The 26,046-nt window shown below is 41.3% G+C and overlaps 2 protein-coding genes across 3 annotated transcripts; one reads left to right on the plus strand and one right to left on the minus strand.

The window, feature by feature from the left end:
- Nucleotides 1-7,618: 7,618 nt before the first annotated feature.
- Nucleotides 7,619-15,522, plus strand: si:dkey-19b23.7 (uncharacterized). Of its 2 annotated transcripts, XM_055938654.1 has the most exons (8): nucleotides 7,621-7,964; nucleotides 8,323-8,394; nucleotides 8,515-8,586; nucleotides 10,998-11,212; nucleotides 11,346-11,406; nucleotides 11,489-11,654; nucleotides 11,779-11,976; nucleotides 12,325-15,522. In XM_055938654.1, the coding sequence occupies exons 1-8, from the start codon at nucleotides 7,950-7,952 to the stop codon at nucleotides 12,447-12,449; spliced, it is 924 nt and encodes a 307-aa protein (XP_055794629.1). In that variant the 5' UTR covers nucleotides 7,621-7,949; the 3' UTR covers nucleotides 12,450-15,522. The 2 variants fall into 2 exon arrangements, with proteins under 2 accessions (XP_055794630.1, XP_055794629.1); XM_055938655.1 differs by lacking the exons at nucleotides 8,323-8,394; nucleotides 8,515-8,586 and having other exon boundaries at nucleotides 7,619-7,964.
- Nucleotides 14,787-19,675, minus strand: LOC129865697 (uncharacterized). The gene is made up of 3 exons (XM_055938656.1): nucleotides 19,290-19,675; nucleotides 16,456-17,202; nucleotides 14,787-16,200 (listed from the first exon to the last, which is right to left on the minus strand). Exons 1-3 carry the CDS (start codon nucleotides 19,303-19,305, stop codon nucleotides 16,115-16,117), a joined length of 849 nt encoding a protein of 282 aa, XP_055794631.1. The 5' UTR covers nucleotides 19,306-19,675; the 3' UTR covers nucleotides 14,787-16,114.
- Between the last annotated feature and the right edge of the window lie 6,371 nt (nucleotides 19,676-26,046).

Consider the following 26,046-nt stretch of genomic DNA (forward strand, 5'->3'; position numbering starts at 1 on the left):
GAAAAACAGCTTCTATCTCAAGGCCATCAGACTGTTAAACAGCCACCACTAACATTTAGCGGCCGCTGCCAACAAACTGACTCAGCTCCAGCCACCTTAAAAATGGGAATTGATGGAAATTATGTAAAAATGTACCACCAGCCACTTTAAACAATGCCACCTAATATAATGTTTACATACCCTACATTACACATCTCTTATGTATATGTATATACTGTACTCTATATCATCTACTGCATCTTGCCATCTTATGTAATACATGGACCACTAGCCACTTTAAACTATGCCACTTTATGTTTACATACCCTACAGTACTCATCTCATAGGTATATACCGTACTCTATACCATCTACTGCACCTTGCCTATGCCGGCTGTACCATCACTCATTCATATATCTTTATGTACATATTCTTTATCCCTTTACACTTGCGTGTATAAGGTAGTAGTTGCGGAATTGTTAGGTTAGATTACTTGTTGTTATTACTGCATTGTCGGAACTAGAAGCACAAGCATTTCGCTACACTCGCATTAACATCTGCTAACCATGTGTATGTGACTAATAAATTTGATTTGATTTTTTTTGATTTGACCTAACCTTTGACCTGTCCCATCACCTTATGCATTAGCGCCCCACAGTGGAAAGAAGTGACATCCCAAAAAACACAAAAACTGTCTCCTAGCCTCCTACGCTTCTTTCTGTACTATCACTATCACTAAAACTGAAACTGAATAATATAAAAACGAATTATAAATGTTTTATCAAACTTAAACTAAATAAAAACTAGCAAAGTGGATTTGAAAACCAACTGAACTAAAATGAATTTCAAGTAAAAATCTTAAAACTAAATGTTTTTAAAATACTTAAACTAAATAAAAACGAGTAAAGCAGATCTGAAAACTAACTGAACTAAATTGAATTTAAAAAAAGTAATCTTAAAACGACTAGAAATAAAAAACTAATATAAAAACACACAACTATAATAACCTTATAGCGCACACTCAGGTTGCTGTGGTACCACAGTAATCCAGGGAGAAGTTGAATAGGGCCCTGATGCTGTCCGTCTCTTCGGGGACACAGCTGAGGTCAAATATGGTGGTGCAGTTTGGTTGGGTGGGCGGGCAGGATTGTACCTGTCAGTCATTATTATCATCCTGGTAAGCACACTGGAAGTCAAGAGTTGAAGGATCGGTTTTAACAGTGTTTGAATGAGGTCACTTCGGTCATTATTTTCAATAGTATACCACATGTGTGTGTGTGTTACGCAGTAGCTCCCTGACAGGGAAGGTGCAGAGCTGGATAAGGCTGTCCTCCACTCTGTGTGTATGTTCACCACACTCACCTCCAACCTGCATACTCAGTTCCTACAAGGGGATGCAGCGAGCGAGAAAGGGGAGGTTTTCATAATGAAAGCATCCCCTGCATTGACTTAGATGTAAAGAAAAATTATATACGTTTTCAATATATTTATCAAATAACTTTCCCTAATGGTATGTTTAAGCTCTCAAAATACTCAACAAATGCTTATATACTCTCTGATTGACAAATTAATTCTTAATTAATCCAACAAAGAGTGTACCAAGATCTGTGGGGCTTTAATGAGATTGAGATTAAGAATCACTTGAATGAATTACAGATTAAAAGACCCACATTAAGGCTGGTTAAGACAAGTTTCCAAAGCCTACATATCGCATGCAATCCAACAGTTGGATGCCCCCTCAAACGTGTAGTGAGGGTATTGTAGGTGAGTTTCATAGCTACAGTCAATAGGTGGCGCCACATCACCATTTTCCTTGGTTTCATATTAACAACATTTGACAAAATATGAAACTCACAAAGTGTGTGTGTGCGCCCGCACGCGTGCACCTTAACGTGTTCCCTCGGCTCCAAATGGAACGCTGACCTCTATCATCATGCCCCCTCTCATTGATCACACACTCACTCAGGGCAAACGTCTCCACCCCTATCCTCATGCCCATGTCCCTGAACCTCACATGGACCAGGGGGTAGAGGACATGGGGGACAGGCCAGAGCAGGTGGGACCCATCCACTGTCGCCTCATCTGGTGGAGTTGAGAGAGGGCGGGATAGATGGAGGAGGAGAGGAGGAAAGAGAGGTAGGGATAAAGGAGATTTTCAAAAGAAGGCATGGCAGATAGGACCCCAGTCAAAACTATCACTTAGACAGAAAACATGGACTGACTAATAGAGCAGGCCGTTGTGGCATCAATGGCAAGGATCTTCCCTTGATGTGGGTACAGGAATGTGGCATTGACCACCTCCAACTCCACCCATTTGTCATGTTTGTGCATAGATCCTGCTAAGAGGCAAAAAAACAGAGTTACTCCATCTCTAACCGTATACATTAAAGCACACATAAACTGAGCACCATAAACCCCCTGCCTACATAGAAGTAACCTCTGACCTTGATGGTGTAGGAGGGATGAGGAGTAGGGGCAGCGGAGGATGATCCTGGAGCCTGAATCAGAGATGTGGTAACCCAGGGCACTGGCCTCCGTCATGTGCCTGGGTCTATACTCCTCCTGCGGTTGGCCTGGTCTGTGAACATCATGTTCCTATCTCCCTCCTCCTCCTTCGACTGCTCAGATTCTAACACAGCTGGGACTGGTCGCTTTATGGACACCTTGGAGACATATTAAAGGAGAGACAGACAGTGTAAGTGAAATTAAAACATTGCTGATTTGAAACACGTAAGTTTGACATGGACATTTGGCAAAGTTCCACGCTCAGATGGACAGTAATGATCTCGGGGTGGCAGGTAGCCTAGTGGTTAGAGATTTGGACTTGTAATCGAAAGGTTGCAAGATTGAATCCCCGAGCTGACAAAGTAAAAATATGTAATTCTGCCCCTGAACAAGGCAGTTAACGCACTGTTCCTAGGCCATCATTGTAAATAAGAATATGTTCTTAACTGACTTGCCTAGTTATGATTAGTATGTCCTGTGTTTTTGTTGTTGCGAAGAGGTATAATTTGTTGCCAGTATTTTTGTAGCCGGTCCTACTAAGGTATGTCTATGACAAAAGGACTTTTTGATTGTGAAATTGTTTGTAAAATTCTGGTTCTTTTGTTCCCAGGGCGGTAAGGGGAAGGCACCTAGGGAGTGCTTAGGCAAGAGGCCCGCGGGCATACATATACCCGTAGTATATTCACTGTCTAGGCACACTAGGTAAGACCTGGGCGGACCACCCCCTGTATTTTGGTTAGCGCACCAGGTGGTGCTATGCTAGGTAAGTAGTGGGTAGGCAGGTAAGATAGGAGAGGGACTTTGATATTTACTATCTTTTCTTTGGTTCCGTCCAGCCTCTTTTCCCCAAAATTACCGTGTGAAGGAATAAATTCCTTGTAAATGGTACAATTCTCTGCCTTTTGTCATCCTTACTCGCACCTGCAGTCCATACCTCTTTCACTTCACTGAGTTGTAGCAGGGTGTTGCGTTCCCTCTTCATAGAGGTGTGCGTAACAGTGTGTAAAAATGATTCAAGCAACCAGTGTTCATTGGCTATGTACATAGGGCAGCAGTCTCTAAGGTGCATGGTTGAGTATCGGGTGGTAGCCGGCTACAAACAGCGACTAAGTTTCAGGGCAGGGTACTGGGCGGAGGCCGGCTAGTGGTGACTATTTAACAGTCTAATAGCCTGGAGATAGAAGCTGTTTTTCAGTCTCTTGATCCCAGCTTTGATGCACATGTACCGTCTCTGCCTTCTAGATGGTTGCAGGGTGAACAGGCCATGGCTCGGACGGTGAGGTCCTTGAGGATCTTCCTGTGACACCGGGTGCTGTAGATGTCTTAGAGGGCAGGCAGTGTGCCCCTGGTGATGCGTTACGCTGCCTAAACCACCCTCTGCAGAACCCTGCGATTGCAGAAGTTGAAAATGCTGTGCCAGGCAATTGGTGCATGGTGCATCTGTAGAAGCTTGTGAGGGTCTTAGGGCCAAGCTGAATTTCTGTAATTGACTGCCGAATAGAGTCAATGACACACAAAGAAACGTACCAAAATATATTTAGTGGGATTCATTGTTGAGTGCAACATCAGTGGATGAGGTAAGTTTTCCACCCCAACCTAGTGTAAAAAAAGGACTTTATCAACCCAAAGTGATTATATCACAAATAAGGAAATTCCAATATGGGTCAACCTAGTCGCCGACGTGGCAGGCTGACCAGACAGGAAGTTGACTCCATGGTGGTCTGAAGACATCAGAGGTTTACAGGAAGTGAACGTCAATATTCACAGTGCACCTAGCTTACTCTAAGGGGACACAAAATAGTGTTATTTAATTGAATGATGTCTGAACCATCACCATTTTCAACCAATAACATTGCACTTTCACTATCAACTTCGAATCTGGGCAGTGGGAGCCAGACACTCAGACTGGAATGTTCCTTTAACACAGGACAGATGGAATTATTACCATAAACTCATTGACACAGAACATGTTGTATTTGGTATGAGTCAGTAATTAAAGCAAGGAGGCTGATCAACAGTGGCATGTGTTTCACAGATTGTTTGTTTATGGTGTTTCCATCCGTCTAACCATATGCAACCACAAGAACATGGTGAATGAATAACACTGAGATTCTGTACAGTTTCATTGTAACGTTCCTGACCTGTTTTATGTTGTTTTTGTATGTGTATATGGTCAGGGCGTGAGTTTTGGGTGGGCAGTCTATGTTTTCTGTTTCTATGTTGGTTTTGGGTTGCCTGGTATGGCTCTTAATTAGAGGCAGGTGTTTTGCGTTTTCCTCTAATTGAGAGTCATATTTAGGTAGGGTGTTCTCACTGTTTGTTTGTGGGTGATTGTCTCCTGTTTCGTCGATGTATGTACCATACGGGACTGTTTGGCTGTTCGTTCGTTTTGATGTAGTCTGTTTCCTGTCCGTGAGTTCTACGTTTAGTTAGTTAAGTTCATGTTCAGGTTTTCGTCTACGTCGTTTTCTTGTTTTGTAATCTTGTAAGTGTTTTGTTTTCGTGTGCCGTCGTGTCAAATAAAAAGATGGCATATTTCCCTAATGCTGCGTATTGGTCCACTGATCCTTCTCTCCTCTCCTCATCTGAGGAAGAGGAGGACAACAGCCCTTACATTCATGTGTTTCCTGTCTGACAAATTTATTTTCCAATCCTGTCAGATATACAGTACCAGTCAAAAGTTTGGACACACCTACTCATTCAAGGGGTTCTCTTTATTTTTACTATTTTCTACATTGTAGAATAATGGTGAAGTCATCAATAACTATGAAATAACACATATGGAATCATGTAGTAACCCAAAAAAGTGTTAAACATATCAAAATATATTTTAAATTCTTAAAAGTAGCCACCCTTTGCCTTGATGACAGCTTTGCACACTCTTGGCATTCTCAACCAGCTTCATGAGGTAGTCACCTGGAATATATTTAAATTAACAGGTGTGCCTTGTTAAAAGTTAATTTGTGGAATTTCTTTCCTTAATGTGTTTGAACCAATCAGCTATGTTGTGACAAGGTAGGGTTGGTAAACAGAAGATAGGCCTATTTGGTAAAAGACCAAGTCCATAATATGGTAAGAACAGCTCAAATAAGCAAAGAGAAACGACAGTCCATCATTACTTTAAGACATGAAGGTCAGTCAATGCGGAAAATGTCAAGAACTTTGAACGTTTTTTCAAGTGTAGTCGGAAAAACAAGCAAACGCTATGATGAAACTGGCTCTCATGAGGACCGCCACAGGAAAGGAAGACCCAGAGTTACCTCTGTTACAGAGGATACGTTCATTAGAGTTACCAGACTCAGAAATTGCAGCCCAAATAAATGCTTCACAGAGTTCAAGTAACAGACACATCTGTTCAGAGGAGGCTGTGTGTATCAGGCCTTCATAGTCAAATTGCTGCAAAGAAACCACTACTAAAGGCCACAAATAATAATAAGAGACTTTCTTGACCCAAGAAACACGAGCAATGGACATTAGACCGGTGGAAATCTGTCCTTGAGATTTTTGGTTCCAACCGACGTGTCTTTGTGAGACGCAGAGTAGCTGAACGGATGATCTCCGCATGTGTGGTTCCCACCGTGAAGCATGGAAGAGAAAGTGTGATGTATGTGGGTGCTTTGCTTGTGACACTGTCTATGAAGTATTTAGAATTCAAACCACACTTAACCAGTATGGTTACCACAGCATTCTGCAGCGATACGCCATCACATCTGGTGTGCGGTTAGTGGGACTATCATTTGTTTTTCAACAGGACAATGACCCAAAACCCACCTCCAGACTGTGTAAGTGCTATTTGACATAGGAGAGTGATTGAGTGCTGCATCAGATGACCTGGCCTTCACAATCACCCGACCTCAATCCAATTGAGAAGGTTTGGGATGAGTTGGACCGAAGAGTGAAGGAAAAGCAGCCAACAAGTGCTCATCATATGTGGGAACTTCTTCAAGACTGCTGGAAAAGCATTCCAGGTGAAGCTGGTTGAGAGAATGTGAAGAGTGTGCAAAGATGTCATCAAGGCAAGGGTGGCTACTTTGAAGAATCTAAAATATATTTTGATTTGTAGAACACTTTATTGGTTAGTACATGATTCCATGTTATTTCATAGTTTTGATGTCTTCACTATTATTCTACAATGTAGGAAATAGTTTTAAAAAATAAAGAAAAACCCTTAAATGAGTAGGTGTCCAAACTTTTGACTGGTACTATACATGCATAATTTAAGTGCATCTGAGACTCACTTTTATTGTGAATCTTCTATTGGATGTTATCCTTATAAAATATCTCTGTTTTTGCATTAGAGCGTCAGTTTTGGATTTGTCCACATTTTCGACAGTGTGCGGGTCTCCATCTCTCCTACAAATCTAGAGACAAAGCACTTGACTGAAGTCTCCTCTACTGATACTAAGAAAGGTTATGCTGTAGATGGCCACCAGGGGTCGACACTATCATATGACATTTTCAGTAAGAGAAGAAGTCCGGTCGTTCATGTATAAATTAAATCCGGTGGGTAAGAGCAGCACTGTAAATGTAATCAAATTTAGCAAATGGTACATGAGTATGGGTACTGTTGAGTGTAGCACAGAGTAATAGTATGCTGGGAAAAAGTGAGGAATTAAAATGTATATATTTATATGGAATAACTATTCTATTACTGTGACCAAATACTAGTAGCTTCACAGTCACTACCATCCACTCTCAAAAACTCACCCCAGCATGTTTTTGGGAGAACAAACTTTTACTTAACAATGTATGGTCATGTCTGGTATAGTGTGAAGGTGAAGTGAAAAATAATTGAATTTCTATTTCCTTATATTTTTCTATTTTCTTGTGCAATTAGTCAAACTTACAGTTGTATTGCCGTCCATAACTGGCGCCATTTTGACTTTTTGTTAACACCTGTTCGCACCTAATTGGTAGAAAGCTGTTTGCTGTAATAGGATCTGCCAATTAACAAGGCACATTGAATAACCGCTATTTAGCTGCCTGGCCCATGATTAAAATATACAATTTACAAGGAAATATTCAAACCCCATGCATTAATTGGCCCTCTTATTTCTGAAATCACTTTAGGCTTAAATGTATGTACGCCTACCCAACAGGTCCACATATTATGCCTGAACACGCATTTATCCTACGTTTCTCTGTAACACGGGAAGATACAGATGATCCCTTGCGTGTGAGACAACACCCGAGAGATGAGATCGAAGAACAAGGGATCTTCCGAAATAATATCTATAATGTAGATTTCTGTTTTAAAAGAAAATGCATTTGGCAGATAATTGTATCGCAGAAAGACGCATAAGATTCTATAGCAGAATACGTTAAATTAAGATTAATGAAAAAGAGGGAAGGAATGATGCATTTGCAATTTACTCGTTTTATGTATAGGTGTGACAGCGTACATTAACGCAGTGCAAACGTGCTAAAATACACAGTTCTGGGTTTAGATTTTTACAGACAACAAGATGAGCAGCGGCAGTGTAAGTAACCAATCTAAGGAATCTATTTCTGTTTCGGAAATGAATCATTTGACAGTTTAATGTTTCTTGTAGCCTATGTATTCAATCACCCATAGATGAAATATGATCAGTGATGTAGTTTTCAAATGTAGTTGTTGATATTATTTGATTTATATTTCCTTTGCATTCATAACCATGCATCTAAATGTCAGTGGATGTATTGTTTGTGCACCATATAGTGGGATACTTGTCAAGGATGCTGAGGTGTTGCTAGGAGATAAGGGGTCTTTTATTTTCCATGCACCATACTGAGGTCCTTGCTTTCAGATAAACAACATTTGCTAAAATATGAAATTCACAAAGTGTGTGTGTGTGGCAGAAGCGAGAGAGAGAACAGAGGAAAAAACTGCAGCACTTTCTGACAGACCTGGCCTTATTGGGATCACTGCAGGTTAGTTCTTATAGTTCTAGAACCAGATACATGATAGTTACAGAACACCTAAATAATAATCATTTTAAAGGTCAGAAAACATATATTATCATCAGGATAATCTTGTGTCTCTCCATGTAGGGTTTCCGGTACTTTCAACCTTGGCTGAGGGGGAGAGAGGAGCTACTCCTGACAGTAGTCAATGAAGACCTGGTTAGTGTTGAACTAACTCCACTAATTAACTGCACCTATCTTGTTTTCTCAAACATCCAGAAATCGATGATGAGCCATTCCTTTAAGTCTATATGAGTGGTTCCCAAACTTTATATAGTCCCGTACCCCTTCAAACATTCAACCTCCAGCTGCGTACCCCCTCTAGCACCAGGGTCAGCGCACTCTCAAATGTTGTTTTTTGACATCATTGTAAGCCTGCCACGCACACTATACGATACATTTATTAAACATAAGAATGAGTGCGAGTTTTTATCACAACCCGGCTCGTGGGAAGTGACAAAGAGCTCTTATAGGACCAGGGCACAAATAATAATAATAATAATCAATACATTTGCTTTTTATTTAGCCATCTTACATATAAAACCTTATTTGTTGATCAAAAATTGTGAATAACTCACAACAGGTTAATAAGAAGGGTGTGCTTGAAAGGATGCACATAACTCTGCAATGTTGGGTTGTATTGGAGAGAGTCTCAGTCTTAAATCATTTTCCACACACAGTCTGTGTCTGTATTTATTTTTCATGCTAGTGAGGGCCGAGTATCCACTCTCACATACGTACATGGTTGCAAAGGGCATCAGTTTCTTAACAGCGCGATTTGCCAAGGCAAGAAACTCTGAGCGCAGCCTTATCCAGAAATCTGGCAGTGGCTTCTGATTAAATTTTCACAAAACCGCTTTCTTGCAATTTCGATGAGCCTCTCTTGTTCACATATTGGTAAGTGGAGTAGAGGCAGGACATGAAAAGGATAACGAATCCAGTTGATTGTGTCATCCGTTTCAGGAAAGTACCAGCGTAATTGCGCACCCAGTTCACTCAGGTGCTTCGCTATATCACATTTTACATTGTCCGTAAGCTTGAGTTCATTTGCACACACAAAATCATACAATGATGGAAAGACCTGTGTGTTGTCCTTGTTAATGCAGACAGAAAAGAGCTCCAACTTCTTAATCATAGCCTCAATTTTGTCCCGCACATTGAATATAGTTGCAGAGAGTCCCTGTAATCCTAGATTCAAATCATTCAGGCGAGGAAAAAACATCACCCAGATAGGCCAGTCGTGTGAGAAACTCGTCATCATGCAAGCGATCAGACAAGTGAAAATTATGGTCAGTAAAGAAAACGTTAAGCTCATCTCTCAATTAAAAAAAACATATCAATACTTTGCCCCTTGATAACCAGCGCATTTCTGTATGTTGTAAAATTGTTACATGGTCGCTGCCCATATCATTGCATAATTCAGAAAATACACGAGAGTTCAGGGGCCTTGCTTTAATAAAGTTAACCATTTTCACTGCAGTGTCCAAAACGTCTTTCAAGCTGTCAGGCATTCCCTTGGCAGCAAGAGCCTCTCGGTGGATGCTGCAGTCCATTTGATGTCACAAAGCTGTCCATTGCTTTAAAGATATCCTCTCATGTTGTCCTGGTTTCCAGTGGTTTGCAGAAGAGGATGTCTTCCTTAATTGACCCCCCCATAAATGTAACGGACATATAGCAGGAGCTGTGCCAGGCCCACCACGTCTGTTGACTCTGTATAATTAATAATAATTAATTAATAATAATTAATAATATAATTAATTTACTTGTATGCGAAGCAGTAATTGTTTCCAAACATCTCTTGCCATGTCACTGATGCGTTGTGAAACAGTGTTGTTTGATGGAGGTATTGTCTGTATAGTTTTTTGGGCCTTTTCCCCCAGCATTGTCTCAGCCACATCCCCGGCAGCAGAAAGAATTAAGTCCTCCACAATAGTATGCGGCTTGCCTGTCCTAGCCACTCGGTAGCTCACTATATAAGATGCTTCTAGCCCCTTCTTATTAATGGTATCTGTTGCTTTTATACATGTCTTTCTACTCGAAAGTTGTCTTAATTCTTGCTCAAAAAACTCCCGTGGCTTATTTTTCAAATGGTCATGTTTCTAAATGTCTGCGCGAGAGTGAAGGTTTCCTGCGAGAGAGTAACGGTTAATGTGATTGGATGTTAATTATTTGGCATTGTGTTGTTATTTCGACTGAACACTAGATGGTTTAATTTTATTTTTGGCAGTGAAACGAGGCTACTCAGGCGATAGAAAAAAACTCACCCAAATGTATAGCCCCGTTGGAAAATATAAATGTACTATGAAGAATTATTATTATTAATAATATATATATTTTTTTATGTGACATACCCCCAACGGCATTGCGCGTACCCCCAGTTTGGGAATACCTGGTCTATATTACTGTTAATCTTTTATTCCAGGACAGTAGGGAGAAAACATTTTAAAAGAGAGTGAAACATGGAAATTCTACTTTAACTTGACCAATTTGAACACTGATTTCCATTCCCTGTTCCAAAAACTTTTGCTACAGTGTGCTTTACTGAACACGACCCTGGTCTGCCCCCTCAGGGTTGGCGTTCCCCTGGGTTCATGGTGTCGGCAGCGTCCTCCTTCATTAGCAGTTCCTCATCCAGCAGCACCAGTAGCACTTACAGCCTGGCTAGTGACGCCAGCTCCCCCCTGCCCGGGGACCACCAGGTGCCTCATCAAGGCCCTCAGGGGCCACAAAGCATGCCAAGGAAGCAGCAGCACTCATCACAGGGGCCCAACCACCATGCCCACAAGTGAGGGGTTATGTTTTGCGAGCATTAAAGTACACACACAAATACACACATGCAAATATGAAACACACACAACATGCATGGATTCATGCCCACATGCACACACACAGAATCATTGATCTATCTTTTTCCACAGAGGCAGCAGTGAGGCCCATCTCCTACCAGCCTCCCCCAGTGAGAGGGAGATAGCAGTGCCTGTGAGTATAGTCATCATTGCGTTCCATTCACTTTGAGTTGTAAATAAATCTGTTTTATTCTGACCCTCACTCATCTCTTCAGGAAGTGAATTGCACTCTTTTCCTATTGGCTGGCTACGCCAAGTATGGTCGCCCGTACGCCTGGATAAGGTCCAATCACGAGCGCCTGGTCAACATTGGAGGCACTGATTCGATGGTCAAGGACACGCCCATGAAACTCAAGGCCATCACGGACTGGGGATCACAAGGTTTAGAACGTTTATATTTATGTTTTTCTAGTTTGCACCCACCATGACAATAATCCATCTGAAACACTGCATCACATACTTGGCTGATCAGCTATCCTCCTTTTCCCTGTTGCTCTTCCTATAGGAATACGGGTATGGGATGTAGTGAGTGAGCTGGTGTGTCTGTGCACCGTTCCATCTCCCTCCAACCCCTTTGCCCTGGACATGCGCTACCTGAAAAGCCTTCCTCTCCCAGAGCGCTTCCTGGTCTCTGGGGCTCTGCTTAACTTTCTGGAAACCTACGCTGTCTATGGCAACCGGGATGAGCTGCACTACAACAAAGGTAAGTCATAATTAAATAAAACTTCCTGGAAACATATCTATTTCTGTACCCAGTATCAAATCGTCAAGACTAGAATAGGCTTATGGTGCTGGGGTTTAGTGAACATTTTCAACACAGAATCAAAACATCCAATTATGAATGTGTTGACCTGCAATGCCAAGTGTTTATAAATGGCTTAAGATGCCTGGGCTACATTTGTATTTATTATCCAACCAATAATATTCATGAACATAATTATTATGATGAGTGTTGCTCTAGTCTATAGTTGCTAGGTGGCACTGTTGGGCTGTATATGTATGGCAAATGGCCTTCCTTTCTTAATCTCCTCACGTTATCTTTCTCTCTCAGTCGTAGAAGAGGTGAAGTCTCTGAGGCGTCTCCATGTCCAGACTCTGTCTGAGGTCCAAAGAAGACCAGGCAGAAGCACCAGGCCAGCCACTCCCGTTTCAGGAGAGTCCTCAGAGGAAGAGTGACAAGGGTCATATTCTTTAGTGCACAGCACACCGTAGCAAAACGCTTTGCAACGAAAAAAAATAGTTTCTTATAGGGCAAGTCCAGGGGTGCTTTCGGTTCAATATAACATTTGCTATGGTGCTTAACGGGTTGTACTGAACGACACGTTTCCCCAAAACGTTCAACGTTCTTAAACAAAACTTTGAGGTACGTTTGCTCCGATTGGTAATGTATTTTAAGGGCAGCGGTGCATTTTGAACCCACAAGCCAACCCCTCCCCATTATTCAACTGGTCGTTTCTGAACAGCACCGTTTCCTTTTAATTGAACGCTACACAATTTTTTTCCCAACTGAATGCCGCCCAGATAGTCCCCCGTTTCAGGATGTTTTCCTCCTTTTGGTGCCCCTGAACACAACCCTGATGTGGTGGTCAGAGTAGACATTGTAGGATGGAAGGAGATTGAGGGGGTACTAGTATATCCCTAAGTCTGTGCATTTTTAATATAGGTAAACATATAGCCATATTGAATGATTATTTCCCCAAAAGAGGTGTGATCAATGTGCCAATAACACAATACAAAGGGAACTATTATTTGTCCCCCCTAAAAAATGCTCTCGTTCAAATATGCTAGGCCCATAAATAGGGCACATTTGAATGTATGGTACTCCATTTCAATGTGTTAATTTACTGTAATTTCACCTCTGTCCGAGTGATGTAGAGGTAAATGCCAGTTTAAGCAATTATGAAATGGGTCAGAATAAAGTTGTCTCCTAAGAAATAAGCCTCATGACTTTCAGCTTATCCCATGACCCATGATGAACTTCTGCTCTCCAGCTCCATGATGGAATGTGTTCTTTCGAATTCCGAGATATAACGCCCCTTTAAAAAAAGAACAAAAATGGCAAATAGCCTTTTTAAATAGATACGCCTCAGATTGTTTTGTCTCATTCATCAAACGCTTGGCACCAGGACTAAAGATACAGTACACACTGTAGTGTGGTACAGGAGTCTTGTTTTGGCCTGAGGTTGGCTATTTTAAATGTTCCTCGTCTTCAGTTGAGGTAGAAAAATACATTTTCAAATATACAAGCACATACTGTATCATTGTATAAAAGTTTATTATTCCATAGAATATATATTTAAATATGTGCACAAAGATGTTTCAAACAAGTGCAACATAAAACCAGACCTTAAAGCATGCACTTACTCTCCAAAGATGAGGTTGTGCCATTTGCGGTTTGAGATATATCAGAATACAGTCATTTAAAATAAATGGTTAAACAAACATCCATTGACATAACCTGTCAGGTCAAATAACATTTTAAAACACTAACACTATGAAACATGCAAAGTCATGAGGTTACAGTAGGTTAGGCCAGACAGAGAGGAGAGGTTGGGGGCGGGGTCAAGGACGATTTGTGAACTCTAATGTCCCCATCGGAATGCAGGAGCACGACAGAAGTTCCGAACAGTTCAAACCAACGTTCCTGCCCCACAGAGGAACAGAGGTAGCCTAGCGGTTAGAGCGTTGGGCCAGTAAGTGAAAGGTCGCTGGTTTGAATACCTGAGCCGACAAGGTGAAAAATCTGTCGATGTGCCCTTGAACTAGGCACTTTTTTTTGCTCCAGGGCCGCTGAACTACAATATCTGACCCGGGGAACACATTTCACTGCACCTATCCGGTATATGTGACAAAAACATTACTACTACTTTGCACACACAGGAAGTGGGGAATGAGGAGGGTCACAGATGAGTGATTTTTCCAAATAAAATGCTAATAATATACATCTAACTGGTTCATCATTATTTTAAAAAAAAACTGTTCTAGCAAACACTAACACCTGTAAGGGAGGATTTAGTGTGAATAAGTAGGTTGATATCGCACCTATAGTATACATAGCCGTGAGGCTCATTCAAATTCAGAAGATTTGTGAAGACAGTTAGCATAGTTTTGGACTAAGATGCACTGTCAATGACCGGCCACATCATCATGATGGTGACACTTTGCTTCTTGAAAGTCCAATTTCTTGAAAACTTGACTGCTGACATGGAAAATATTTCAGGACTGTACCAAGTGGACTATTGAAAAAAAATGTACTTGTTTTTGATTGGATTTTCTCTTTAACAGTTCCATTTGAATTCCACAACCCAGCCAGGCAATTTATAAACGTCATCTCTCCTGTAAAATAGTGTTAAGACATTATTTCCCCACACTACTAGGCTAGTATTTGGTTTGCAACAGTTGGGGTTTGTCTAAACCTTGCTGCTTGCCTCCGACCTGTGCAACGATGTTGCAGGTTATATTTGCGATCTCCACCGTGCCATCAGAGAGAATGAACGTGACAAGACTGACAGCTTCTCAGTCAGGAAAATTTATTTATACAGGGTAATAACAATGGATATGTCAAAAGAAATGGCAATAGAAACAAAGGTAAAACAAACTAAAATGCACAGTTTGCCATCATTTCAGCTGCTTGATGTGATAGTGTCAGCTTTAGTTAGCTAACTACCAAAGGAAAAGTAGCTAGCCTGCATGGCAACCTTTTTTGGATGACCAGCTCATTTGGCTAGCTACTGCATTATTTCAGAACTAACAACTGGATTTTGCTCAGACTAGATTGTCTGGTGGAAGGATGAAATAAAACAAATTTACTCATTAAAATAACATTGAATGAAAATACATCTTTAAAAAAAATAATTGGTAACCGTTTTATAAAAGCAATCAGGTCCCAGAAATTATCGTGAATAACATCCTCCTAAGGGCTGTTTCCCTGATCCTCCATGTTGGGCCTTAGTCGTGAGTTATTAACACGATAAACCCTGGGTTGTCATGTCTTAATTACAGTTCTGCCTATGAACACAGCCTACTGTGTACCTATGACCACCCAGCAGATGTTCTTCTATGGTCGGCTCAAATGAACCCTTTATGCCCCATGAATCCTCACACACACTTTGTAACATCTCTCCCAAGACCAACACGGAGCTCACATTTCAGGGTCAGCTCAAACAAAGTCCCTCCCCCGTTTAAAAAAAAACCAAGTGTACAGGCTGATGATCCATAAGCTAACAACAAAAACCTAATTGAAATAAATTTTAAAAAACTATAAAAAAACAACCATCATTGCTATGACTAACCAGTTTCAACTATTCCAGCCCATACCCAGCATTGTATTGAGAGAAGATTGTGGTTTGGGGATATCTTTGGTCATATCCTTACCTAGTTAAAAAGGCACACAAGACCATGTGCTCCTTTCTTTGAAGCATAACTGGCAGTTTAGAGTCACAAGGCCACTAGAAAACAGGTGACTTGGAGTGGCGATGGATATTAGCAGTTTAGCATTGAAGCTTTCCAACAGCGAAAGCAAGTCACAAGGCAACAGAGGTGAATGCTGGCAACAGCGTACCATCAACCCAATGCCTTGTTCCCAGGTCTACCAAGGCAGCTAGTCATTAACTGTCCCGGTTTGTAGGCTAATGTTCAATCCAGTCATGAACTGTACTGTAGACTTAAGGCAATGTCCCATTTAAAAGAAAGTCCAGCACTAATCTCCTTCTCTCACCCTTCAGTCCTGTTGAGTCCAGTAGTGGTGGGTTCTTTCAATCCCTCGTCCCTTCCCTCCCTACGTGCTGTAACTAGTCTCTGTGGGTGTCATCAGTTTAGTGGCATGCTGGGGATCGGTTGTCTCAGTGCCAGATGTCTGAGGTGGATCTCTTCCTGATCATGGCACTCAGTGGACTGCGAGACAGGGACCTCCTCTTCTTCCAACGGACTGCAAAGCGACACAGGAGAGAGAGAGGGAGTTAAATGTGCTGGCTGGGTTTGGTTTTAAATCACATACAACTCTCAAGAAAAAGACAGTGAAATGTGCAAATACAGGTACATACACATTCATGCGTTAACTGAAAACTATCAATTGATCCCTTTGAAAGTTTCCCCTACTGATAGGCAATCCCCTTACTGCCTGCCTAAAAATGTTGTTTTCAATTGAATATTTCAGTGTGTCAGGTGCTCAGGCCATGTTCACCTCGTCTTAAGCTAGCTGTTAGCATTGAGTTTTTGGAGGTAGTAGGGGTGGTGGGCATATCCTCTCCCTCCTTCACCCCAACCTTTTCTGGGGTCAGTGTGCCGGTACTTCCGCCGTCCCCCTGCCAGTCGCTCAGTGCCCTCTGGAAGGAGTGTGCCAGACAGGCCGTCATGTCACGTGCCCGCTCTGCCCGGCTGCACCAGAACACCCGGCACTGCAGCTGTTGCCCACGCTGCTTACAGATGTACAGAAACACGTTGGGTCTGGTGGCGTCGGCCGCGCAGTAGGCTATGTCCTGGAGGTACGTCTTAGTGAGCTGGCGTCCTGTGCTGAGCTCTTTGACTTCGACATAGCGTGGACGAACAACCAACGCGTGGTCTTTGCTAAGCTTCTTTCCATTTGCGGCCCCTTCGAGCAGACGGGCTATGGCATCCTGGGCCTGCTCTCGATCCAGGGAGAAGATTTTCTCAGTGCCCAGGTAGTGGACCTTGAATAGCGGATCGCCGTGGGAGAGGGACTCTGTGCGGTCGCGGCAGAAACGGCGGCGTAAAGCCGCCGGGGATTTCTTGAGGGTCTCCATCAGGTGGAAGGTATTGAGAGACATAGTGGATAGGAGGGTGGGTTTTGAAGGGGTCAAGGGGGGGTTAGTGGTAGATGTGGCACAGGTGTCGTGGTCTTCAGTCCTTTTCCTAGTTGTATTTCCCACTTTCTCTTTGAATTGGGTGCAGTTGGAGTCAACGTTTTGATCTGGAATACAGAGAAAGACAAACAAATTGCAGCCTAGTTAAATACATTACCACACAAATCAGACACATGAATTGCCAACACCATAACATAAGTTATGTGGTATATGGACACACGGCTCATGAGAGATTTTACTAAAAATACATAAAAAAAAAAAAAAATTGAGGCGAACTATACTTTTAAGCGTATTATGCAGAGTGGACACGTGTCAGTAGTTAAAGGGGACTGTTAGGACACAATGAACTGGGTTGTGGAAAAACAACCTAAGAGCCAGCCCAGGATCAGGTGCAGCAATAAAACAGTCTGAGGCAATATTCACTCACTAGATTCAGTACAGTACCATCAAATATTTAACAGTTACTGTGCCTCATCTTAATAAACCCAGCTCAACCTAGCTGCTAAGCTGGAAAAACAGCAAATCAAATGACAGTCCAGTGGAGGTGTATCCCCACCCCCCCTTCCCCATATTAACACCAAGGCTGTCATAGGCTTACCCTTCACCAGTAGCGCATGATCTGTAGGCTTAGAAGACAAAAATGTTTGTTTTTTACATTACAAATCTTAAGTGATTTGATGTGTACTTACTGCAAGTTCTAGAATTCATGGCATTGACTTGACCGGACTTGTGTTACAACTAGACACTACATAAGAGCCAATGTGAACCAAACAATGGACTGTCTAACGGAGGTTAAGCGTCACCAGCTGGACATAACTCTCCCATTGTCTTAAGAATGTCCCGAAAACACCACTCTCCTCTTGGCACATTGTGTGAGATGTACGGCCCCAGCCATTGTTAGGCACTTCCCCTCCCCTTTCTCTTTTCTCTGCCATTCTCTCCATATCCTACAGCCGCCCTCAGATGTTGCTTTGACTGCGAACCGCCGACTGTTCCAAGATGATGGCCATTGTTAGGCAAGCCCACTTCTCAGGAAACAGCTTCGCTTTCTACACCGCCACACATAATATTTATCCTCCTAAAAAAAGTGGCATGCTTTGGTGAGATGTCAAGAGACCTAGACATCAGAAATAGTGTTATCACACACAAATACAGACCTCTTCTCACCCCACAAGTTAAGTAATCTTCCACAGTAAATATGTTCAGTTCTTTTGGCATGTCTACAAACCGGTAGATAGCAGCTACAGGTGAATATGTACACATACAGTAACGCCGATCGTAAGTATGTTCAGAATGTCGTCAGACTGCATTTTTCTGCACAGTGCTTTTTAATAGGATCAATAATGTCCATTAGTAAATAGAGCAATGTGACAAATCCCAGAGGATATTAACTGATGTACTGTACTGCCCTAGTGGCAGCAAGTAAGGTCTGTGTGTCTGTGCAGACTGGGAAATATGGAGAGTGGTTGAAATGACATTATGCACTGAGGACATAAGCGGTTTCTCCTTCAGTAGAGCGTCTTTACTAGATGGCCCCGATCATGAGCCATGCAAGTCAGCAACACGTTGACGTTCCAATGACTCCACAATTTCTAACACATTCAATATGCGCCAAAGGACACTTGATTTATTGGTAAATGTATGTACTTTGGAAATTCACAAAAATAGCCAACCGCGTCGAACGTCAAATAATTTTCATTCTGAAAAATAATAGTAATAGTCACATGAAATTGGTTTGTCAGTTTCCCTTCTCATGACTCCAATTACATTACATTACAGTGGAGACTGTTACTGAATCTAGTTGATAGGTAATCGACGTGTTGGGCTGTTCCCCGGACTCCGTGTGTAGGGATTTGTACAATGCTTAAACAAGGCTATTGAACTTGGTGTCTTGTCTTTATTATTTTATCCAACATATCATACTGAAACAGAGACCACGTCCCATCATTTTGCCTTGAGTGAGTCTAAACGCAAATATGCCTCGCACGCTCTATGGTTTTGGAAACATTTGACGTAGTTTTCATGTGAGCGAGATACACACACACGATTATTTACGTTTCTAAACGTTTAAACATAGTGTCGGGATTGTAGATCACATGGAGCCAGCTGTGGTCCGTACCATCAACGGAAATCCCAAAACGGGCTGAAAACTCCCTCGAGTTCAGTAGAGTGAGAAAAAAAATACGCATCTCACCTGGCTTCAGTTTCATGCAAATGATGTCCTGTGGCGCTTCAAAGAGTGCCCGTCTTCACAACTGATTGGATGCAAATGAACGGTCTCTGCTTCAGCACGGTTGTTTTCTCAATTATTGGAATACTCATATAAGATCAACCAAAATGCGCGTCTCGTTTAAAAACATCCCAATTCTGACCCAAAGCTTCGCTTAGCATTGCCTGCTCAAGATTCACGATACATTATAATAATGTATTTTATGGACTAAAACTAGAAAAGAACGTGGCACAATTTAGGATATTATGACTGTTCGGGACTAAAAACTCGTGCTTCCCTCGTCGACGTGTGTGATACTCATCCGCTCAACTTTAATGTGGTGACGCCTTCTCGAGCTGAGTTTATGAACAGCGTGGGCGCGCCTCCGGCCTACTATGCAAGTGGACGAGCATTTGCGTCTGTGAGGGGGTTTTGAGTGTGTGAGTGAAAGGTGGGAGAAATGTGTGTGTGTGTTTGTGACTGTTAGTGAAAGGCGCACAGGGGGATAAGGGGAAAACTATAGGGCTTTGAGCAGAGAAAGAGGAGAAAATAAAGAGCCAAGACAAATAGTACCTGGAGGCGACGTTAGGGCTTACTATAGGGGAATGCTGGTATAGCCGATATACATAAATGCACACATAACTAAAGATGCATTGACTTGATAAAGAGGACAATGAAAGATAACAACTCAGTCACTGTGTGTCATAAACAAATAGAAAGTAAATGACTGATAACATAATTATAGACACATTCATTGTAACATTATATAATTAGGCCATTAGCCTAGCTCTTTCAATTAAAACAAATACACAATTGTTTTTTGTTGACAATACAGTGGCTCAGACAATAAACTGCGGTAGCCTAAGTCTATAGCCATAGCAACATCTGAAAACCACTACTGCCCATCAGTACATTGCATCATTTATAGCCTCTTGCTAATGAGGGTTATTAACCCTAGTTTCTATGTTCTTTTTTATATTTTTATGTTGGGGGCATTCGAGCTGAGGTGATGGAAAACGCTATATGGTTCCATGTGTGTGTGTGTGTGTGTGTGTGTGTGTGTGTGTGTGTGTGTGTGTGTGTGTGTGTGTGTGTGTGTGTGTTTGTGTGTGTGTGTGTGTGTGTGTGTGTGTTTCAGAGAGGAACAGTGCGCCCCTGTTTAATCTGGGTTTGGCCCAGCAGGAACTGTTAAGGTTTGGAAGTCACACCCACCAAAGTACCTTACAGTACACAGTGGAACTATTATTAGGCACCGATGACGCTATGAACCATCTACCATACCCACCCACCCACTAAACTAACATGATTTCAGCTCTACCAATGAAATAGAGCAGAACTGGCTAGGATGTGAATTGTCACGCAACTTGGGTCAAGATCTGTTTCTTGCTTTGCTCTTAGGAACAGGGCACCATTGAAAGTAGTCATTTCTGGGGTAGCGTTAAGTGTGGAGGTGGAGCAATTGAAGTTGAAAATTCATGGTGTTTGTGACGCCTGCCGTTTGGTGCGACGCAGGCCTGGTGGGGAGCATGGTGAAACAGAGGAGTCACTGTCAGTCCTTTTGAGTTTTGAGTCAGAGTCTCTAGCCAAACAAAGTCATGTTAGGATATATCAGTTATCATGTTAGAGCTTTTGTGCTGAATCTATTGCAGTGTTTCAGGTGCAACATTTATGGTCATGTCACAGCAGTGTGTAGGAGGGAGACACCAAGATGTGGGAAGTGTGCAGGAGGACATGGGACAGAGGATTGTGTTGTTCCCGTGTATAAAGTTGTGTGTGTCAACAGTAGGGGAGCTCATGTTGCTGGGGATCGGAAGTGTCAGGTGCGAGAGAGGCAGGTTGAGGGGGCCAGAGTCAGAGTAGCGCAGAAGGTGTCATATGCGGAGGCAGTGAAGAAAGTAGAGGAGGATGGGTCAAGGGTGAGGGAGCCTGAAAGGATCCCAGGGAGTAGTAGATTTGTGCCAGCACAGAGGAATAGGGCAACAATTAATGTATGCTTCAGTAAGGTCTGCCTTTTAGTGTTTTATAGCAATGGTTATCAACTGTACCGCAGAAATGGAACGTAAATCACAGAACATAGATGTTGTGGTGGCACCTGCAGAGAAGTATTTGGGTATACGAGATTTGTCTTCAGGAGAGTTACAAGGTGTGTTGAGGGGTGGTGTCCCGTCTTCCCAGGCCGTTGGCTTGGTGTAGAATCAGTTAGGGTCAAAGTAGTGGAATGGGGTGGTGATTTTATTTCTATGAAATAGTGCTATATAGGTGTAGGGTTAGCTGGTGGTGCCATTTTTTCCTTTTCCCATTTCCTTTTTATTTTTGTATCACAAATGTTTGATGCGATCCGCCAACCCAATCCTCAAAGAAGAAGAAGAGGAAGGCTGTGAATTGACAATCCGAAAACAGGGGTTAAGGCAATGGGCGAAAGATGATCTTAGTGGTACGAAGCTTTCAGGAAACTCACACCAGAGTATTTGCTGGTTGAAACTGGTTGCGATGGGTGGCTAAATCCGTCATGACACCGTGTCTACAGTCATATCAAGGAGGTCAGTAACCTCTGTTTTTGTTTCCAGCTGCAAGCAGCCACTTCCTGCATCTCTGAAGCAAACGATAATGAGTTTGAAGCTTTTATGAGAACAACACAGGGGCTCATTCTAGTGGAACAATATGTTAACAAGATGTTGTGTAGATAAAATGAGTTGAGTTGACATCCACGGTAGCAGCAGTGAACCCAACAATCCAGTATTCTGTTATCTCATGTTTCCATCAATACATTTTTGGACATCAGTGTTAAAAGAACACGCTGACATTGTTGACAGATGGGAACAAATGAGCCGTAAAAAAAGACATTGTGAATGGGAGATTTTATCCCAAATCCATTTTCCATTTTTCCATCCAATCAGAGCATCCACTTTTATTAATTCTACTTACAGTTCTCAACAAGTTTGATCTGAGATCTTGGCTTTTGGGAAATAATATGAAAAACCTCAATATATTGCAACTTTGCAAAACAAAACGGAATGTACATTTGACCAGAGAATAATGGCATTAGTTCAGGTGATTAAGAATGACTTAGATTAATGTGTGAAGTGTGAAGATACACACACTCATGAGATAATCAATGACATTCAAATGATCTCAAATTATTAATTGTACTTCCCTACCCATCAACAGCCTGTTAAGACTAACAAACACGACTTTTTTGGAGCGTGGTTAGAGAACACTTTGAGGATTAGAATTGTACAGTTGTCACAAGCTCATATTGATCAGCCAACAAATCTCTGCTGTTGCAAACCAAATGCTAGTCTAAAAGAAATGGGAGATCATGTCTAGATGCTTTTTACAGTGTAGTTCTAGCATATAAATTGCTGAGCTGATGAGATAGCGGATTTCGTAATCAGATGGAACAGAGTAAATAGGCTTTTCAACGTCATAGATTTTAGGCGGTGATAACTTGTGGAAAAGACACCGACTGGAATGCGGTTTTAACCAATCAGCATCCATGATTCGACCCACCTGTTGTTTAAAATATAGTAATACAGGATTATGGTATTGAGTGCAGCCAGGTCACCCTTGATACAAGTCAGTATTCGATGTCTCTCCATGTCTGAGGACGTCGGGACATGATGTGGAAACCGGCCACTAGGGGCAACAGTAAGCGCTGTTACCTTCAAGTAGGCCTCTGGTGCCAAAGGTTGCATGTTCGAATCCAGCAATAGAAACTTGTTTTTGAGAGTTTTGTTTTCAGCCTATCTCAAACTTTAACCCTTACCTTAACCCTTCGGAGTTAATACCCAACCTTAAAATCTCGGCGTTAATGCCTAAACTTAAACCCTAACCTTAAAAATGTGTAGTTACGTAACCTTAAACACATAGAATTTTGACATTTGGAACAACTTAGAAATTTGACGTTTGAGAAACATGGATGAATTTCTAATTCTGACATGAGACTGTGAGAGCTAGTTAGACCCAGGCTTCCACTGAATCATATGACGCATCTAACCACCAAGGTCTGTTGAGGATAACCGTGTAAATCGGGTTACCAGTTAGCCATGCAGGATAACCTAGTAATTAGAACATTTTGCCAGTATTGAGAGAGTATGTGTGTGTGTGTGCTTGCATGTGTGTATGTGTGCTTGTGCATGCGCTTGAGTGTGTGTGACCACTTAATCTCCCCCCGCCCCTCAAACCCTCAGTCGGCTTCTATTGAATTTAGTGATAACAATGCCCAGTCCCAGTCCAGAGGGTATACTACAAATCAGAATCAATGAGTTAGCCAGCTAACTTGCTAAATATTATGAAATAACTTTTTATTTTTTAGAAGGATAAGCTTGAAATGGGTATGGTCTAATTGACTTGACAACCAAAAACACATATCTAAGCTTTCTTAATGAATCAGAAAATCAATAGTTATTTCTGGTTGTTTGTCAAAGTTAGCTGGCTAACTCATTGATGCTGCTACCCCTGAGATGTCTTCAAGAAATTAAACAAAAGGTTCCCGCTCGCCCCACCAAACACTCCATTCAGTAGAATACTAAGCACAACAGGCCTGCGCTTGGCCGCTAGCCAATCCCTAAACATCCTTATCCCTTCCCAAAAGGAAATGTTGTTTTTGCATTCTGAGGAATGAGCGTAAAAACGTATATTTAAATCGTTGTTTAACATCACTTATTGTCAGTGGTGTAAAGTACTTAAGTAAAAATACTTTAAAGTACAACTTAAGTAGTTTTTTTGTGGTATCTTTACTTCACTATTTATATTTTTGACAACTTTTACTTTTACTTCACTACATTTCTAAAGAAAATAATGTAATTTTGAAACCATTCCCTGACACCCAAAAGTACTCGTTACATTTTGAATATTTACCAGGACAGAAAAATTGTCCAATTTACACACTTATCAAGAGAACATCCATGGTCATCCCTACTGCCGATGTTCTGGTAGACTCACTAAGCACACATGCTTAGTTTGTGTTGGAGTGTGACCCTGGCTATCCATAATAAAACATTTAAAAAGTGGTGTTTTTTTATGTAAGGAATTTGAAATGATTTATACTTTTACTTTTGATACTTAAGTACTGGACTTTTACTCAAGTAGTATTTTACTGGGTGACTTTCACTTTTACTTTAGTCATTTTCTATTGAGGTATCTTAACTTTTACTCAAGTATGACAATTGGGTACTTTTTCCACCACTGCTTATTGTCATATTTTTACGTTAGGCCAATTGGTCAAAATTGATCGGAAACATTCAAAAGCACCCCCATAAACTCAACAACACAACACTGCGTCCAAGATGGCCGCCTTTGAAGGGTCGTTAGTGTAAGGTCTGTTATGGGAAACTACTTCCTCAGGATGTCGCTATGCTATTTGCACCCTGCCTGTGTTGCACTGCATTATAGGCCTACTGTACGTGCCTATATCCGAGGCAGGCCCATTGAAATGTTTACTTATAGGAATAACAAGTGGCCTCTGTTGTTTTGTTAACTGACAACAACATTTTTATGGGCCAATGTAGGGTGATATATTGGACAGGAACTGGGTTGTATATTGTGGCTTACTGTAAATGCAGGTGTGAATGGCTGTTAAACATTTATTGAGCACATTGCAGATAAAACTGTAGCCCTAGGGCTATCTTCATAGTTTCTAAATTGTTGAGAAGTACTTTTCATCAGTACATATAATGTAGTTACGAAAGTTCAATCAGTAAGGCTGGTCTGAATGGATCATCACTTCATCTTGTAAACTATAATTCATATTGCTTCTATCTCACTCATCAGCATTGCAGGTATTTATATAGTATAGTCTATAACATTACCTCATCTGTAAAGCTGCTATTTATAGGGTAGTGTTTTATAATGTTCCCTCATCAGCATAACAGGTATTTATATGGTAGCTGTTATGTTACCGCATCAGCATAGCAGGTATTTATATGGTAATGATTATAACGTTACCTCATAAGCATAGCAGGTATCCATTGTAGTGTTTATAAAAGGTACCTCATAAGCATAGCAGGTATTGATATGGGAGTGTCCATGTTACCCCATCAGCAAAGCAGGTAATTTTATGGTAATATTAATAATGTTACTTAATCAGGATAGCATCACGTTTTTGGTTTCTTCATGATTCCATATGTGCTATTTTATAGTTTTGATGTTTTCACTATTGTTCTACAATGTAGAAAATAGTAAAAATAAAGAAAAACACTTGAATGTCTAGGTGTGTCCAAGCTTTTGATTGGTACTGTATGTAAATGTAATATTTCAGTTTAATAAATGAGCAAAAAATTGTAAATACCTGTTTTAGCTTTATCATTATGGGGGGTTATGTGTAGATTGATGAGGAAAAAAATCTATTTAATAAATTTTAGACTAAAACTGTAACGTTAAAAAAAATGGAAATTGTCAAAGGGTCTGAATACTTTCCGAATGCACTGTATATATTTTCAAATAACTGCCCTATTTCTGGTCCACAAATTGATTTTGACAAACAAATAGGTCCAAACAAATCTGTGCAGCCCTCCAATGAATTTTGAAATCCCAAAGTGGCCCTTGAGCCAAAAGTTTTGCCCATCCCTGATGTAGGCCGACTACAAACGTAAACTTTGTACCCAGGTCTATTGGGAAACACCTGAACCAGTGCATGTTTACAAGAAAAAGTAGGCTACAACAATTTACAAAGTTGTGCCTCTTGTTTCAATGGCAACAAATGAATGTCCATTATCTGTAAATACCTTTTACTTTGAGAGAG

The sequence above is a fragment of the Salvelinus fontinalis genome, chromosome 11, assembly GCF_029448725.1.
Source record: "Salvelinus fontinalis isolate EN_2023a chromosome 11, ASM2944872v1, whole genome shotgun sequence".
Lineage (NCBI taxonomy): Eukaryota > Metazoa > Chordata > Actinopteri > Salmoniformes > Salmonidae > Salvelinus > Salvelinus fontinalis.

Excerpts from the sequence above, each read along its gene's own strand:
- si:dkey-19b23.7 (XM_055938654.1), top strand. Across the intron at positions 8,395-8,514 it reads CCTTATTGGGATCACTGCAG|GGTTTCCGGTACTTTCAACC; the intron begins GTTAGTTCTTAT and ends CTCTCCATGTAG. Across the intron at positions 11,213-11,345 it reads CCCAACCACCATGCCCACAA|AGGCAGCAGTGAGGCCCATC; the intron begins GTGAGGGGTTAT and ends CTTTTTCCACAG.
- LOC129865697 (XM_055938656.1), bottom strand. Across the intron at positions 16,201-16,455 it reads AACAGCTAGCTTAAGACGAG|TCCGTTGGAAGAAGAGGAGG; the intron begins GTGAACATGGCC and ends GTCGCTTTGCAG.